At 43.9% G+C, this 16,555-nt stretch overlaps 1 protein-coding gene across 2 annotated transcripts; it reads right to left on the bottom strand.

The window, feature by feature from the left end:
• Positions 1-881: 881 nt before the first annotated feature.
• Positions 882-16,093, bottom strand: elac1 (elaC ribonuclease Z 1). 2 transcript variants are annotated; one of them, XM_080208078.1, is made up of 4 exons: positions 15,917-16,023; positions 13,327-13,428; positions 11,687-12,157; positions 882-1,962 (listed from the first exon to the last, which is right to left on the bottom strand). In XM_080208078.1, exons 2-4 carry the CDS (start codon positions 13,373-13,375, stop codon positions 1,472-1,474), a joined length of 1,011 nt encoding a protein of 336 aa, XP_080064204.1. In that variant the 5' UTR covers positions 13,376-13,428; positions 15,917-16,023; the 3' UTR covers positions 882-1,471. The 2 variants fall into 2 exon arrangements, with proteins under 2 accessions (XP_080064204.1, XP_080064111.1); XM_080207985.1 differs by lacking the exon at positions 13,327-13,428 and having other exon boundaries at positions 15,917-16,093.
• Positions 16,094-16,555: the final 462 nt, after the last annotated feature.

Raw genomic sequence — 16,555 nt, 5'->3', positions numbered from 1 at the left:
TATTATTTTCCCTGAACCAAACTGAGGGCATTATTCTATTCAGCAGTTAAAGTAGTAACTCTAGCCCAGATATAACATAAGTTGTTTTGCAGAAAAGTGCACTAAAGGTACAATGCTAATTCCTTTGCCAATGTATGGCAGTGCAAAAGGAAATAAATTGGAACAATTATTCTTAAAAAGGAAGTTAGAATGGGGAACATGGCAATACAGCAGAATGGAGCAATAGGATATAGAATCATGCCAACAATCCTCAATGTTTTCAATCATGGTTAGGGAGATGAGGGACATCCCAAAGGAGCTTAACCCTGATTGTTACTGTTCCCAGTCATTCAATGCCACATGGCTTGGTTATAACAGATGGGGCAGGTAAGCAAATCCTTCAGCAGCTGTTATAATCTAAGACCTGAACTAAAATAATTATAAAGGAAATAGTTAATTTTTGGTTCACAGTTAGCCATAAATGTGATACTGAAACACTGAGAGCTTGCTATTGTCTCAGACATCCATCTTTAAACATTGCGTCAGTTGCTTGAGGCAGTTGAAGGACAGACTTCCCTACTGCACAAGTCATTCATAATGATACAAAACAGAGTATAGCTTTAAGCATCTCTTTACTCTTGTGAATTAATGGTACAGCATCAAAATTGGTCTCTAAAGCACAAAGGCTGCGAAGAAAGAGAAGCCAGCATACTGCAGACTACTATATAAGAAACCCTGCTGGAAATTTGCTTTCAGATACAAATCAACCATGGCTGAGGCTCACTTTTCAGATTCAGACTAAGAATGCTCATTTCAGTAATCTATAAAACCACTACTGCTGCTGGATAACATTTGAGCAGGTCAGAAGTTTCAGAAGATCAGTAAAAGACGGAGCAAAATCATTCAGTTCATCGTTACTTTAATTAGTTAGCCATTTTAATGTTCATGATCAATATTAGAATTGAATGGTCTGTTGACGACTCCTTCCAGGTGGGAGTGGAGCAAGTGTAAAGCAAATCAAAATCAAACACACCCTTGCTCTTACCCAGTATTCACAAATGGAAATTTCAACATGGTCATTGGATACTCATCAGATGAAGGAACACCGACTAAACTTTTTCCTTTGAAACGATTAAAGTATCCCAACATTGTCCCACTAAGACAATTTAATTCAGGATAAAGAGAGAACAGAGGACAATACATAACCGTATGGTTCAAAACTCACTAAACAAATTTGGTAAGCTGTTAGAGGTTTCTGAACTTACATCATCCACACCACAGAGACCAAGAGCAAATGGCAGATATAATTGTTTCCACTTCCAGTTCACACAGTCAAGGTAACCAAGGAGACTGATTAAAATTAAAGATTGCCCTTACTAAGAACTTACACTTGCATCGTGAATTTGTAAAACCTATATTATTTGCGATTTAATCTTGCGGTGAAGTTTAAGACACTGACTCTGGATCTAGTCTGTTATATTAAACTTTTTTTTTACTGTGTTGGGATTATTTGTTGCTTTGTCTTGTTGAAAGGGATTTCGATCACCATAAAGTCTTCTGCTAGCGTCACCTCCTGTCCTTCCAGCACCAACTCAGCCTGCGTCTTCAGTTCCATTACATCATCATCTCCTGCATTCGTCAAAGCTGTAGGCTTGTACCTTTGACTGAAGTGAGTAAGGATCAGCCGTTTAACTTTACATGATTTGGCAAATTCTGCAGCAGTCTTCGGAGTGCAGTGTCCATGCTCCTCAGCCTTGTCTGACTGACTGTCATCGAGTGTGGCTTCATGCACCAGCACATCTGCATCAGTGCAGAGCTTCTTACCCACGTCACCCACAATTCGTGAACAGTCTCCCAAAATGCATATTTTCCGACCTGGAATAGGAGCTTCTAACACATCCATGGGAAAAACCGTAACCCCATTGTTTAGCGTGATGGTTTGTCCATTTTTCAGTTTTCCATATAAAGGTCCTGGTTGAACACCTATAACAATGCAAACCACATAGAATTTAGGAAGAAAAGTTAAACATGGACAGCAAAAGCACAAAAGACAGACAAAAATATATATACATTTTTCAATTTTAAAATAATTCTCTTTTGGCAGTGTTGCCAGGCTATTGGATCATACGGCTCTACAAACAAATTGAGTATTTTACAGGGAGCTGAGAAGGAAAGTTGACTCTGAATAGTAAACAATGCGCAATCCCCCAGAAAATGCTACAATAAACAAAACAATGTAAACTGCAGCCACTCAAAAAAAAAGGATTTGTCAGCATGTAAAGCAGGAAGAGAAATGCTCTTTGTAAGCTATGGAGCCTGAAATTCTTCCTTTACACTAGTATCTAATCACCACTTTCATGTCTTTCACAAAGGCCGTTATTATGAAGGAAGCATTTTTACCCTCAACAACACAGACAAGGATGTTTGACCAAACCACATAAAACAACACTAGCAAACAAATCTTCTTATAGAATCCAGCTCCCTGCAAGAGCAATTTAGCTAGATCCACTCTCCAGTCCTCCCCATCGCCCATAAACATTTTCTTTTCAGATAATTATCCAATCGCCTTTGAAAGTCACGATTGAATCTGTCTCCACGCAACCCTCCGGCAGTGTGTTCCAGCTCTCAACTACCATTGCATAATAAAGGTCCTTTCTCAGATCACCTTTTGGTCTTTTGCCAATCCATTGATTCTAGATGCTTACATGCAGCAGCATGAACCATCTACAAGCAGCACTGCAGGAACTCACTGAGGTTCCTGAGACAGCACCTTCCAAACCCAGGACCAATACCATCTAGAAAGGCAAGGACAGCAGAAACATGGGAACACCATCACTTGGAAGTCCACCCCCTAAGATAATCGCCATTCTGACTTGGAAGTATATTGTCGCTCCTTCACTGTCACTGGGAGCACATTCACTACATGGACTGCAGCAGTTCAAGACGGCAGCTCACCACCTTCTCAATGCCAATTAGGGATTAGAAATAAATGTTGGCCAAGCCAGCAACGCCCATGTCACATGAATGAATTCTCCAAATAAGTACTTTTACTCTAGATTGCTCATTGTCCATTTCCATAAATAACCTAAACTGCTAAACATTCATCGACTGCCACATGGTACACCAAATTTCCCTGAACCAGATCCAGCAATGCCTCCTTCCTTATTGCGGCAGAAACAAAGTGATCTAGAAAATTCTCCACAACACTTATTTTTTCTTTATTCATTAATGGGACACAGGCATCACTGGTGGGCCAGCATTTAATGCCCATTCCCAGTTGCCTTTGAGTGGCTTGCTGGGCCATTTCCGAGGGAAGCAGATATTGATTGGTAAAGGGATCAAAGGTTAGAACATAAGAACTAGGAGCAGGAGTAGGCCATCTGGCCCCTCGAGCCTACTCCACTGTTTAATAAGATCATAACTGATCTTTCCATGGACTCAGGTCCACTTCTCCGCCCACTCACAGTAATCCTTAATTCCTTTACTGTTCAAAAATTTACCTTTGCCTTAAAAACATTCAACGAGGTAGCCTCAACTGCTTCACTGGGCAGTGAATTCCAGGGATGCACAACCCTTTGACTGAAGTTCTTCTTCAACTCAGTCTAAATCTGCTCCCCCTTATTTTGAGGTAAATGCCTTCTAGTTCTGATTTCACCACCAGTAGAAACAACTTCCCTGCTTCTATCTTGTCTATTACCTTCATAATTTTATGTTTCTATAAGATTCCCCTTTCATTCTTCTAAATTCCAATGAGTATAGTCCCAGTTGACTCAGTCTCACTTCATAAGCCAACCCTCTCAATTCTGGAGTAAATCTAGTGAATCCCCTTTGCACCCCCTCCAATGTCAGTATGTCCTTTCTCAAGTAAGGAGCCCAAAATTGCACACAGTACTCCAGGGTGTGGCTTCACCAGTACCTTATACAGCTGCAACATAACCTCCCCGTTTTTAAACTCCATCCCTCTAGCAATGAAGGACAAAATTCCATTTGCCTTCTTAATTACCTGCTACATGTGCAAACCAACTTTCTGTGATTCATGCACAAGGACATGCAGGTCCTTCTGCACAGCAGCATGCTGCAATTTTTTACCATTTAAATAATAGTCCATTTTGCTGTTATTCCTACCAAAATGGAAGGCCTCACATTTATCAACATTGTACTCCATCTGCCCGACCCTTGCCCACTCACTTAAATTCTTTATATCTCTCTGCAGACTTTCAGTGTCCTTTGCACACTTTGCTCCACTGCTGATCTCAGTGTCATATGACCTTTGACACACTACACTTGGTCCCCAACTCCAAATCATCTATGTAAATTGTAAACAACGTAAACACTGATCTTTGAGGCACACCTCTTGTCACTGATCACCAACCAGAAAAACACCCATTTATCTCAATTCTTTGCTTTCTGTTAGTTAACCAATCCTCTATCCATGCTAATACATCACCCACAACACTGTGCACCTTTATCTTATGCCTTTTGTGCAGCACCCTGTCAAATGCCTTCTGGAAATCCAGTCCCGGCACATCCACCGGTTTCCTGTTGTCCACCACAATTATAGTGTCCTCAATGTCTCACTATTTCTTCCTTGACGATATACGCAAGCATTTTCCCCACTACAAAAGTTAAACTAACCAGCCTATAGTTACCAGCCTTTCGTTTACCTGTTTTTTTTAAGCAGTGGCGTCACATTTGCTGCTTTCCAATCTGTGGGAATCACCCCAGAGTCCAGTGAATTTTGGTAAATTACCACAAACATGTTTGCTATTTCCCCTGCCATTTCTTTTAGTACCCTGGGATGCATTCCATCAGGGCCAAGAGGCTTGTCTACGTTTAGCCCCATTAACTTGCCCAACACTAGCTCTTTACTGATAATGATCATTTTACCTGCCTTAGTCACTTTGTGATCAATTATTTGTGTCTTCCACTGTGAAGAACAACACAAAATACCTATTCAGCACCTCAGCCATTTCCTCATCTACTATTAAATGTTAATTAAATTAAAGGGAGAATGGGGTTAAGAAACTTATAAGCTACGATGGAGCAGACTCAATGGGCCGAATAGCCTAATTCTGTTCCTTATATCTTATGGTCTTGACAATAACATTGCTATGGCTCTAGAGTCACATGTAGGCCAGGGCAGGTTAGGACAGTAGATTTCCTTTCTTAAGGGACTTAAGTGAACCAGATGGGTTTTTTCAACAATTGACAATGGTTTCATGGTCAACAGTAAATTCTTAATTCCAGGTATTTTTCATTGAATTCAAATTCCACCATCTGCGTCACAGGATTCAAACCAGGGTCGCCAGAACGTTAGCTGAGTTTTTGATTAATTGTTTAGCGATAATACCACTTGGTCATTGCCTTCCCTTCAGGAGACCCTTTTCCCTCTGCCTTTTACACTACTACTATCCCAGTCCATACTAGGATAGTTGAACTCCCCCATTGTCACTCCCTATAGAATTTGCACCTTCATAATTTGCCACTCCATATCTTTCCTACAGTATCTGGCCTATAGAATATACCCCACAGTCCCTACTTTTGCTTAACTCCTGATCAAATAGACTCAGTCCTTGAGCCTTCCAGGATAATCTCTCTCTGTGATATTACATAAGAACATAAGAAATAGGAGCAGGAGTAGGCCATCTAGCCCTTCGAGCCTGCCCCGCAATTCAATAAGATCATGGCTGATCTGTCGTGGCTCAGTTCCACATTCCCGCCCTCTCCCCATAACCCTTAATCCCCCCCGCTTATCAAAAACCCATCAACCCGCGTCTTAAAAATATTTAGCGAGGCAGCCTCCACCACCGCAACGGGCAGAGAATTCCAGAGATTCACCACCCTTTGAGTGAAGAAGTTCCTCCTCAACTCCGTTCTAAACCGCCCCCCCTCTATCTTGAGGCTGTGCCCCCTAGTCCTACTGTCCTTTCTGAGCGGGAAGAGTCTCTCCACCTCTATCCTATCCATCCCATTCATCATCTTATATGTCTCAATGAGATCTCCCCTCATTCTTCTAAACTCTAACGAGTACAAGCCTAGTTTATTCAGCCTCTCCTCATAGCTCAATCCCCTCAACTCTGGTATCAGCCTAGTAAACCTCCTCTGCACTCCCTCCAAGGCCAAAATATCCTTGCGTAAGTTCGGCGACCAAAACTGCACACAGTACTCCAGCTGCGGCCTCACCAATGCCCTATACAGCCGCAGCAAGACCTCCCTACTTTTATATTCAATCCCCCTCGCTATGAAGGCCAACATCCCATTCGCCTTCCTGATCACCTGCTGCACCTGCAGGCTGGGTTTTTGTGACTCATGCACAAGGACCCCGAGGTCCCTCTGCACCGTCGCCTGCCGCAGTTTTTCGCCACGTAAGTAATAGTCCTTCCTACCATTATTCCTACCAAAGTGGACCACCTCACACTTGTCAACACTAAATTCCATTTGCCATTTCCTGGCCCATTCGCCCAGCCTATCTAGATCCTTCTGCAGACTCTCCACACCCTCCACGCAATTTGCCGTTCCACCAATCTTGGTGTCATCAGCAAATTTTGACACCATACACTCGGTTCCCTCCTCCAGATCATCTATATAAATGGTAAATAGCTGAGGCCCCAGCACCGACCCCTGGGGCACTCCACTAGTCACCAACCGCCAATCCGAATAGCACCCATTAACCCCCACTCTGCCTCCTATTTGACATATTGTTTTTAGTAAATATTATCACCTATTCTCCTTCACTATGTATGGAAGTTTAACAGCACATGAGACTGCCATTCAGCCCACTGTGTTCCTATCACCCTCCATTTACTTCCTGAACACCTTGTATCTAGGAATATATAGCTCCCATTTCTGCTCTTTTTTCAGCTAAGCCTCTATTACTGCCACAAAAATCACACCCTTCAATAACACTATCAAAAGAGAACTGGATAAGGATGAAGAGCTACAGGGAAAAGATCAAGAGCACAAGACTAGTCCAGTTTCGTTTCTCTTGCAGAGAGCTGATACAGACATAGTTGGCTGAATGGTCCCCTGCTGTGTTGTAACTATCCTATGACTACGTAATCACATAAAATACTGGACATGCTCAAGTCTTTGGCACTTGAGCAAGATTTTGATTAAGGTAATTTTTCAAAGATCCTCGATCACAAAACTCAGCTGCATTACATTTTGAGTGAGCATAGGAGAAGCAAGAACATTTTCTATTGGGCTTTCTGCCCTTCTCAAGATCATTCTGTGAAGACTGCCATCAGGAAAATTCAGCAAACTTATTTCTGGATATTTTAATTTCAGATAGAGCACCTCAAATCCGGTAACTGCGGCACTGGTGCCCTGCTGTATTTTGGATCTTGTTGGATTTCTGGTCAGACAAAGAACAGTACAGCACAGGAAACAGGCCCTTTGGCCCTCCAAGCCTGTGCCGCTCATTGGTCCAACTAGACCATTTGTTTGTATCCCTCCATTCCCAGTCTGCTCATGTGACTATCCAGGTAAGTCTTAAACGATGCCAGCATGTCTGCCTCCACCACCCTACTTGGCAGTGCATTCCAGGCCCCCACCACCCTCTGTGTAAAAAACGTCCCTCTGATATCTGAGTTAAACCTCGCTACTCTCACCTTGAGCCCGTGACCCCTTGTGATCGTCACCTCTGACCTAGGAAAAAGGTTCCCAGAATTCATAAGACAATAAGAACATAAGAAATAGGAGCAGGAGTAGGCCATCTAGCCCTTCGAGCCTGCCCCACCATTCAATAAGATCATGGCAGATCTGAAGTGGATCAGTTCCACTTTCCTGCTTTCTCCCCATAACCCTTAATTCCCTTGTCTGTCAAAAACCTATCTACCCGTGACTTTAAATATATTTAGCGGGGTAGCCTCCACCACTTCAACAGGCAGAGAATTCCAGAGATTCACCATCCTTTGAGTGAAGAAGTTCCTCCTCAACTCCGATCTAAACTGCCCCCCCCCCCCCTTATCTTGAGGCTGTGCCCTCTAGTCCTGCTATCCTTTCTAAGTGGGAAGAATCTCTCTGCCTCTACCCTATCCATCCCTTTCATTATATGTCTCTATAAGATCCCCCCTCATCCTTCTATACTCCAAAGAGTACAGACCCAGTCTATTTAGTCTCTCTTCATAGTCTAACCCCCTCATCTCAGGGATAGCGAAGGAGGTGAAGGAAAGTGTTAAATTAAAAGCGGATGCGTTTAGAGTAGCTAAGAATAGTGGGCGAGAAGAGGATTGGGAGAGGTTTAAATGTCAACAAAGAATGACAAAGAAATTGATAAAGAAGGGTAGGATAAACTATGAAGCTAGGCTAGCGCTTAATATAAAAAAGGATAGCAAGAGTTTTTATAAGTATATAAAAAGGAAGAGGCTGGCTAGGGTGAACGTTGGACCCTTAGAGGATGAGAGGGGGGACTCAGTGGTAGGGGATGGGGAAATGGCTGAGGCCCTGAATAACGTTTTTGTTTCGGTCTTCACGGAGGAGGACGTGAATAATTTGCCGGGTGTTAGCGATGGAAAGATGGTAGGAGTGGAGGGCCTGAATGACATTATTGTTACTAGAGAGGCGGTGCTCGACAGACTGGAGGGGCTGATTGTGGACAAGTCCCCAGGACCAGATGGAATGCATCCAAGGGTTCTGAAGGAAATGGCAGAGGTGATAGTGGATGCCTTGGTGATTATTTTCCAAACGTCGCTGGATTCCGGGGAAGTGCCGGAAGATTGGAAAACGGCTAATGTTACGCCGTTGTTTAAGAAGGTGTGAGAAGTAGTGTAATTTTTAAGGCTGCAAGAGCTAACAGTACAATCAGCAGTGATGGACGAGTTCAGCAGCATACAGAAAGGGGGAGGCACATGACAGACAGTTAACTAGGTTACACGAAACAGATAACCGCAGTGATGAGATTAAGCGCAAAATGGGAGTTGAGAGAGTGTTAATTGAAGGAATGACACAATACAAGCCATTTACAGTGTTTAAAGTTAACAAGGTTAACAGCCAAATAAGGGGGAATAACACAATACAAGCCATCACAATGTTTGAAAAACAGTATAAAATGTGCTGCAAATCTATGTAAGGTGTGCCTATTTTGACTAGACACCCGGTCTTGCAAGAACGACAAATAAAATCTTGCTCCTTCAGAACTTGACTTGACTAAATTGTTTAACTGTGAGCTGTGTTTCTCACAAAGGGTGGCAGGCAAAAGGCGGGGATTATAGGCCAGTTAGTTTAACATCTGTTGTAGGAAAAATGTTAGAATCCATGATCAAGGAGAAAATAGCGAGGCATCTTGAGGAGAATTGTTTGGTAGAGCAGACGCAGCACGGTTTCGTTAAGGGGAAGTCGTGTCTGACGAATTTATTGGAGTTCTATGAGGATGTGTCTAGGGCGGTGGATAGAGGAGAGCCGGTGGATGTGGTGTTTCTTGATTTTCAGAAGGCGTTTGACAAGGTGCCTCACAAGAGGTTATTGCAGAAGGTCAGGGGGCATGGAGTTGGGGGTAGGGTTTTAGCGTGGATAGGGGATTGGCTGTCAAATAGGAGGCAGAGAGTGGGGGTCAATGGGTGCTATTCGGATTGGCGTTTGGTTACTAGTGGAGTGCCCCAGGGGTCGGTGCTGGGGCCTCAGCTATTCGCCATTAATATAGATGATCTGGAGGAGGGAACCGAGTGTATGGTGTCGAAATTTGCTGATGACACCAAGATTGGTGGAACGGCAAATTGTGCAGAGGGTGTGGAGAGTCTGCAGAAGGATCTAGACAGGCTAGGCGAATGGGCCAGGAACTGGCAAATGGAATTTAATGTTGGCAAATGTGAGGTTGTCCACTTTGGTAGGAATAATGGTAGGAAGGACTATTACTTACGTGGCGAAAAACTGCAGCATGCGACGGTGCAGAGGGGCCTCGGGGTCCTTGTGCATGAGTCGCAAAAACCCAGCCTGCAGGTGCAGCAGGTGGTCAGGAAGGCGAATGGGATGCTGGCCTTCATAGCGAGGGGGATTGAATATAAAAGTAGGGAGGTCTTGCTGCAGCTGTATAGGGCACTGGTGAGGCCGCAGCTGGAGTACTGTGTGCAGTTTTGGTCGCTGCACTTAAGCAAGGATATTTTGGCCTTGGAGGGAATGCAGAGGAGGTTTATTAGGCTGACACCGGAGTTGAGGGGGTTGAACTATGAGGAGAGGCTGAATAAACTGGGCTTGTACTCATTAGAGTTTAGAAGAATGAGGGGAGATCTCATTGAGACGTATAAGATGACGAATGGGATGGATAGGATAGAGGTGGAGAGGCTCTTCCCACTCAGAAAGGACAGTAGGACTAGAGGGCACAGCCTCAGGATAAAGGGGGGCAGTTCAGAACAGAGTTGAGGAGGAACTTCTTCACTCAAAGGGTGGTGAATCTCTGGAATTCTCTGCCCGTTGAAGTGGTGGAGGCTGCCTCGCTCAATATTTTTAAGACGCGGGTTGATAGGTTTTTGATAGGCAAGGGGATTAAGGGTTATGGGGAGAGGGCGGGAATGTGGAACTGAGTCATGACAGATCAGCCATGATCTTATTGAATTGCGGGGCAGGCTCGAAGGGCTAGATGGCCTACTCCTGCTCCTATTTCTTATGTTCTTATCTCCAGTATCAGCCTAGTGAACCTCCTCTTCACTCCCTCCAAGGCCAAAATATCCTTGTGCAAGTGCGGCGACCAAAACTGCACACAGTGATATTCACCCTATCTATACCCTTCATAATTTTGTACACCTCTATTAGGTCTCCTTCATTCCCCATCTTTCCAGGGAGAACAACCCCAGCCTACCCAATCTCTCCTCACAGCTAAGACCCTCCATACCAGGCAACATCCTGGTAAACCTTCTCTGCACTCTCTCTAAACCCTCCACGTCCTTCTGGTAGTACACTCCAAATGTGGCCTATCCAGCGTTCTATAGAGCTGCAACATCAGACTCCAGCTTTTATACTCTATACCCCATCTTATAAAGGCAAGCACACCGTATGCCTTCTTCACCACCTTCTCCATCTTGCTGCCACCTTCAAGGATTTGTGGACTTGCACACCTAGGTCCCTCTGTGTTTCTATACTCTTGATGGCCCTGCCATTTATTGTATAATTCCCCCCCTACAGTAGTTCTTCCAAAATGCATCACCTTGCATTTAGGACAGTTAGGGTCCAGCTTGGGTCAGGTGGCGTCAAGGATTGCTTGAAGCATGGGATAGATCAGCAAGCAAACCAAATAATTAATCTGGAGCTACACAACATCAGTGCAGTATCTGGTTGAATTGTCAAGATAAATTCCTTTTCTAACTTATTCCAATAAAATTGATGAATGGAACATTATAAAAGTGTCTGATTTTTTTGGATAACTTGTGTTTTGAGAAGAAATTCGATATAGCTCTTGGGGCTAAAGGGATCAAGGGACAGGGAGGAGGGAAGGGGAAATCAGGATATTGAATTTGATTATCAGCCGTGATCATAATGAACAGTGAAGCAAGTTCGAAGGGCCAATTGGGCTACTCCTGCTTCTAGTTTCTATGAAACACTGTACCTGTATATACATTTTATTATTTTAATATAGTTCAAACAGCATTCAAAATCTCAATTAAAGATAACAGTTTTTGGATCTCAAATTACTTCCGTGAAAAGAATTTCTGGCGATCCTTGGCTATAAAAGTGCAATCAAAAAATAAAATTGATTTGATAAAATTTGTAAAATTACCCATATCTTTCAGTTTTTGTGTCTGTAGTTTTCCCGGTCGTTTTCTCTCCTCAATTACAAAGCCAAAAGATGGTATGCGATGAAAAAGTCGGAATGCTTTTACAATGAACTGTTCATCAGCGACAAGATTGTAGCAGTCTTCCTCAGGATTAAGATAAATTGTTTTTCCTGGTACTTCCTGAGGGTGAAGGTGATCATCCACTTCCTGTATACAAGGCTGCCTCCATTCCTCAGGAAAACACTGATCTTCTGTTGGAACCAGTTCATGGACTACGTATTGGAAGAGCAACTGTGAGTGAGAAAGTTCCATGCTTGTCCTCAAAAATTTCCTTAGTCCAATTGGTCCATAAACCTCAACAGGTTGTTTGTTTGAGAGAGGACTACTTTGGAGGCTCACTGTGCACAAGAGACCAGGCAAACCAAATATATGGTCACCATGGAGATGAGTAATGAAAATTTTTGCAATTTTTCCTACAAGATACAATGAAAATATCAGAATGTTATATACATTCGCATCTTAGTCACAACAACTGGCATCTTTAAAAGACAATGAGTCACAATAGAAATCTTAAGACAGGTGATCAAAAATGTGTTAAAGAGATCGGTTTTACAGAGTATGTTGAGAGGACTGAGGAAGAGATGCAGGCTGAGGAAAATCCAGAGCTTTGGCCTTGGCATCTGATCAATAGTGATGAGACTAAAATTGGGGATTCTAAGAATCTAGAATTAGAACCAATATTTGTGTGGGTTGTGGAGCCAAACAATTTTATTGTTCAAAAATGTATCTATCCTTGCCATAAAAACATTGTGAGGAAGCCTCAACTGCTTCACTGGGCAGGGAAGTCAAGATTCACAACCCTTTGGATTAAGGAGTTCCTCCTCAACTGAGTCCTAAATCTGCTCCCCCTTATTTTGAGGCCTTGCCCCCTAGTTCTAGTTTCACCTGCACGTGGAATCATCCTGCCTGATTCTATCTTATCTATTCCCTTCATAATCTTATGTTTCTATAAGGTCTCTCCTCATTCTTCTGAATTCCAATGAGGGAAGCTTTTGTATTCCCAATGTATTTGTTTAGAGGAAATTTATGTTCATCTAATACTGAATATCAAACGAGTTGTCAGACAAGTGAGACAGGGCCGAGAGAAGTGGTAGTGTAGTAGAGCCTGAGAGCATGGAAATTAATGCTATATTTCTGTTGACACTACTAAGATGCAGCCTAAAGATTACAAACAGGAGCAAAGAAAGATCCTTGTTGAATCAGGAATGGGAGGAGAAGCCATTTCAGGTGAATCTTTGACTATGGGGTGGCACAGTGAGTAGCACTGCTGCCTCACTGCGCCAGGGATCTGGATTCGATTCCGCTAGGGTCATTGTCTGTGCAGAGTCTGCATATTCTCACCATGTCTGCATGGGTTTCCTCTGCAAAATCCAGAAGTTTTACTTTTATTAATGTGTGGGGATATAAAATCTTGTAGTGCAGTGGTAGCACCCCTACCTCTAGGCCAGAATTCAATTCTCACTTCAGGACTTGATTGCCACAGAAGGTGCTTTCAAAATGTAGCCAGACAGGTTGACTGCCAGCCTGTAAATTCCTCCATTATAATTGTTGGAAGGCAGAGCGGGAGAGTATCCCAGCTAACCTGCACAAGGCAACAGCAAGCAATTGCATACATTGCCGAACATTATCATGGATCAATCCAACAGATGTTCATGGTCACCAGTCCTCTCTTATGGCATCATTCCTGAAGGACACATACAAAACCAGCATTTTAAAGAAACAATCTGCAATTATATAGCAAATGTCATATTCTCAGCAGAACCCAAAGTGTTTTATCACCAATAGATAAATTTTAAAGTGGTGTCATCATTGCTAAATAGGCAAATGAAGCAAACAATGTATGGCAAGGTCTCACAAATACCAAATGAATAAATTAGTCTCGTTTTGGTGATGTTGATTAATGGTGGTTTGGTGGCCCAGGCACAAGGACAATTTCCTATTCTTCTTTAAAGAGTGCCATCAGATCTTTTTTGTCCAACTGAGCAAGCAGACAGGCATTTAAGTGCCTCTCTCCCTTCCTTAGACATTGGGTACCACTTATAGGGGTACAGGTCAGACAGGATGCATCTCAATAGGGCTGGGAACAAAATTCTCATATGTGTTTTGCTAGTGTTATTGGGAGGATTTAAACTGGCAGGTGGACAGGAACCTGAAAGTAAATTCAGAAAGGAAAGAAGGGTCAACATGGTGACACAGTGGTTAGCACTGCTGCATCACAGCACCAGGAACCCAGGTTCAAATTCAGTCTCCAGTCTTACTGTCTGTGTGGGGTTTTATACCTTCTCCCTGTGTCTACATGGGTTTCCTTCAGGTGCTCCGGTTTCCTCCACAGTCCAAAGATGTGTAGGCTGGGTTGACTGGCCAAGCTAAATTCAACCTGGTAACAGGGGGATTAGCAGGATAACTGAGGGTTACATGAATAGGGCATGTGTGGGATTGTGGTCAGTAGACTTGATGGGCCAAATGGCCCCCTTCTGTACTGTAGGGATTCTATGAAGGAAAGTTGGAAAAGACAGAAAAGTAGGAGGAGCCTTCACAATCTGAAAATATGTGCGCTGCCCCAATTGATATTTTATGTGGTTGCATCTCCACATTTTGATTGCTGTTACTGCACAAATTGTAATTAGATCATTTAAAAAATGCAGAATTTCTAACTGAATGGATGGAGAGGAAAATGATTTTTGTGAAGGGTAAGATCCTGGCATGCATAGAGAATTGGATGACTAACAGAAGGCAGAGAGTGGGGATAAAGGGGTCCTTTTCAGGATGGCAGCCAGTGACTAGTGGTGTGCCTCAGGAGTTGGTGTTGGGATCACAAGTTTTCACAATATACATTAATGATTTGGAATTTGCAGATGATACAAAGATATGTAAAGGGAAAGGTAGTATTGAAAAAGCAGGGGGGCTGCAGAAGGACCTAGACAGATTAGGAGAGTGGGCAAAAAAGTGGCAGATGGAATACAGTGTGGAAAAATGTGAGGCTATGCACTTTGGAAGGAGGAATGAAGGCATGGACTATTAGCTAAATGGGAAAATGTTTATGAAATCAGAAACACAAAGGGACTTGGGAGTCCTTGTTCAAGCTTCTCTTAAGGTTAATGGGCAGGTTCAGTCAGTAGTTAGGAATTTAAATGCAATGTTAGCATTCATGTCGAGGGAGCTAGAATACAAGAGCAGGAAAGTACTTCTGAGGCTGTATAAAGCTCTGGTCAGGCCCCACTTGGAGTTTTGTGAGCAGTTTTGGGCCCTGTATCTAAGGAAGGATGTGCTGGCCTTGAAAAGGGTCCAGAGGAGGTACACAAGAATGGTCCCTGGAGTGAAGAGCTTGTCAGATGAAGAACGGTTGAGGACTCAGACTCTGTACTCCTTGGAGTTTAGACGGATGAAGGGGGGATCTTATTGAAACTTACAGGATACTGTGAGGCCTGGATAGAATGGACGTGGAGAAGATGTTTCCATGAGTAGGAAAACCTAGAACCAGAGGGCATAACCTCAGGCTAAAGGGACAATTCTTTAAAACAGAGATGAGGAGGATTTTTTCAGTCAGAGAGTGGTGAATCTGTGGAACTCTGCTGCAGAAGGCTGTGGAGGCCAGGTCACTATCTTTAAGACAGATAGACAGGTTCTTGATTAAAAAGGGGATCAGGTGTTATGGGGAAAAGGCAGGGGAACGGGGATGAGAAAAGTATCAGTCATGATTGAATGGTGTAGCAAATTCAATGGGCTGAATGGCCTAACTATACTATATATCTTATGGATGTTTCTGAAACCAAAAGCTCCACACCTGATCCAGAGTGGGTTTCCTTATGATGATGCCAAAGTCACTCAAAGAATGTGGCAGATACCGAAGACAGTGATATGTTTCCATCGTTTCAAATTGGTGAGCACCCACAATGACAGTTCATACGTGTGGAGGCTTCAATGGGTGACTTATACACCAACATCTATGGTAATAAGGAGAGTCAATGAAGATAGTTGGTTTGATAAAGTCTACCAACCGGCGGGGGGGCGGGGGGGGTGAGGGGTGCGGGAGGGATGCAGCCGGGGGGGGGGAGTGGGGGGAGTGGGGCAGGCTGGGCGAGCCGGGGATGGGGTGGGGAGGCGGGCAGCATGGGAGAGTTGGGGGGGGAAGCAGCCGGGGGTTCCGGCTGCGTGGTGGGCCCACCGCCTACCTGCTCGTAACTGACTCCTCATGAACTGGGTCTGAGTGCCCTCGCCGCAGTCGAAGAGCCAGCACTCGCCCTGGTACCGCAGCGCCAGGGCCGAAGCCCCGCGGCTGGGGGACGGGTAGGCTGAGCCGGTGCCCAGGAAGGTCAACTCCATCGCCATGGCGGCGGCGGCGGCGCTGGCACCGCGCCTGCGCGCACAGGACCCGCCTCTCTCCTCTTCCATTGGCCCATTGTGCCAAGTAATTTCACCAATCAGGCGTCGGCCTATGTTGATTGACAGGCTCACCTGGACAGGACACCTGGATGGCCTCTAGCAGGGACATGTTGCTGTTGGGTGGATCAACCCTTTTTGTGCGAGTGCCAGGTATTTAAAACATTTACTTATTAGTCACAACTAAACTAGAAAGGGTGCAGAAAAGATTTACTAGGATGCTACTGGGACTTGATGGATTGAATTAAAAGAAGAGGCTGGATAGACTGGGATTTTATTCTCTAGAGCCTAGGAGGCTGAGGGGTGATCTTATAGAGGTCTATAAAATAATGAGGGGCATAGATCACTGAGCTAGTTAATATCATTTCCAAATAGTAAAGGAGTCTAAAACTAGAGGGCATAGGTTTAAATGCAGAGGGGAGAAATACAAA

Source organism: Carcharhinus amblyrhynchos, chromosome 1 (genome assembly GCF_965287045.1).
Source record: "Carcharhinus amblyrhynchos chromosome 1, sCarAmb.v2.hapA, whole genome shotgun sequence".
NCBI classification, from domain to species: domain Eukaryota; kingdom Metazoa; phylum Chordata; class Chondrichthyes; order Carcharhiniformes; family Carcharhinidae; genus Carcharhinus; species Carcharhinus amblyrhynchos.
The sequence above is the reverse complement of the archived record's forward strand: the minus strand, read 5'-3'. Positions and strand labels throughout refer to the sequence as shown.

Coding starts and splice junctions, on each gene's coding strand:
- elac1 (XM_080207985.1), bottom strand. CDS start 16,073: ATGGCGATGGAGTTGACCTTCCTGGGCACCGGCTCAGCCTACCCGTCC. Junction 12,158..15,916: donor GAGGAGTCAGTTACGAGCAG/GTAGGCGGTGGG, acceptor TGTATCTTGTAG/GAAAAATTGCAAAAATTTTC. Junction 1,963..11,686: donor ACAAAAACTGAAAGATATGG/GTAATTTTACAA, acceptor GCATTGTTATAG/GTGTTCAACCAGGACCTTTA.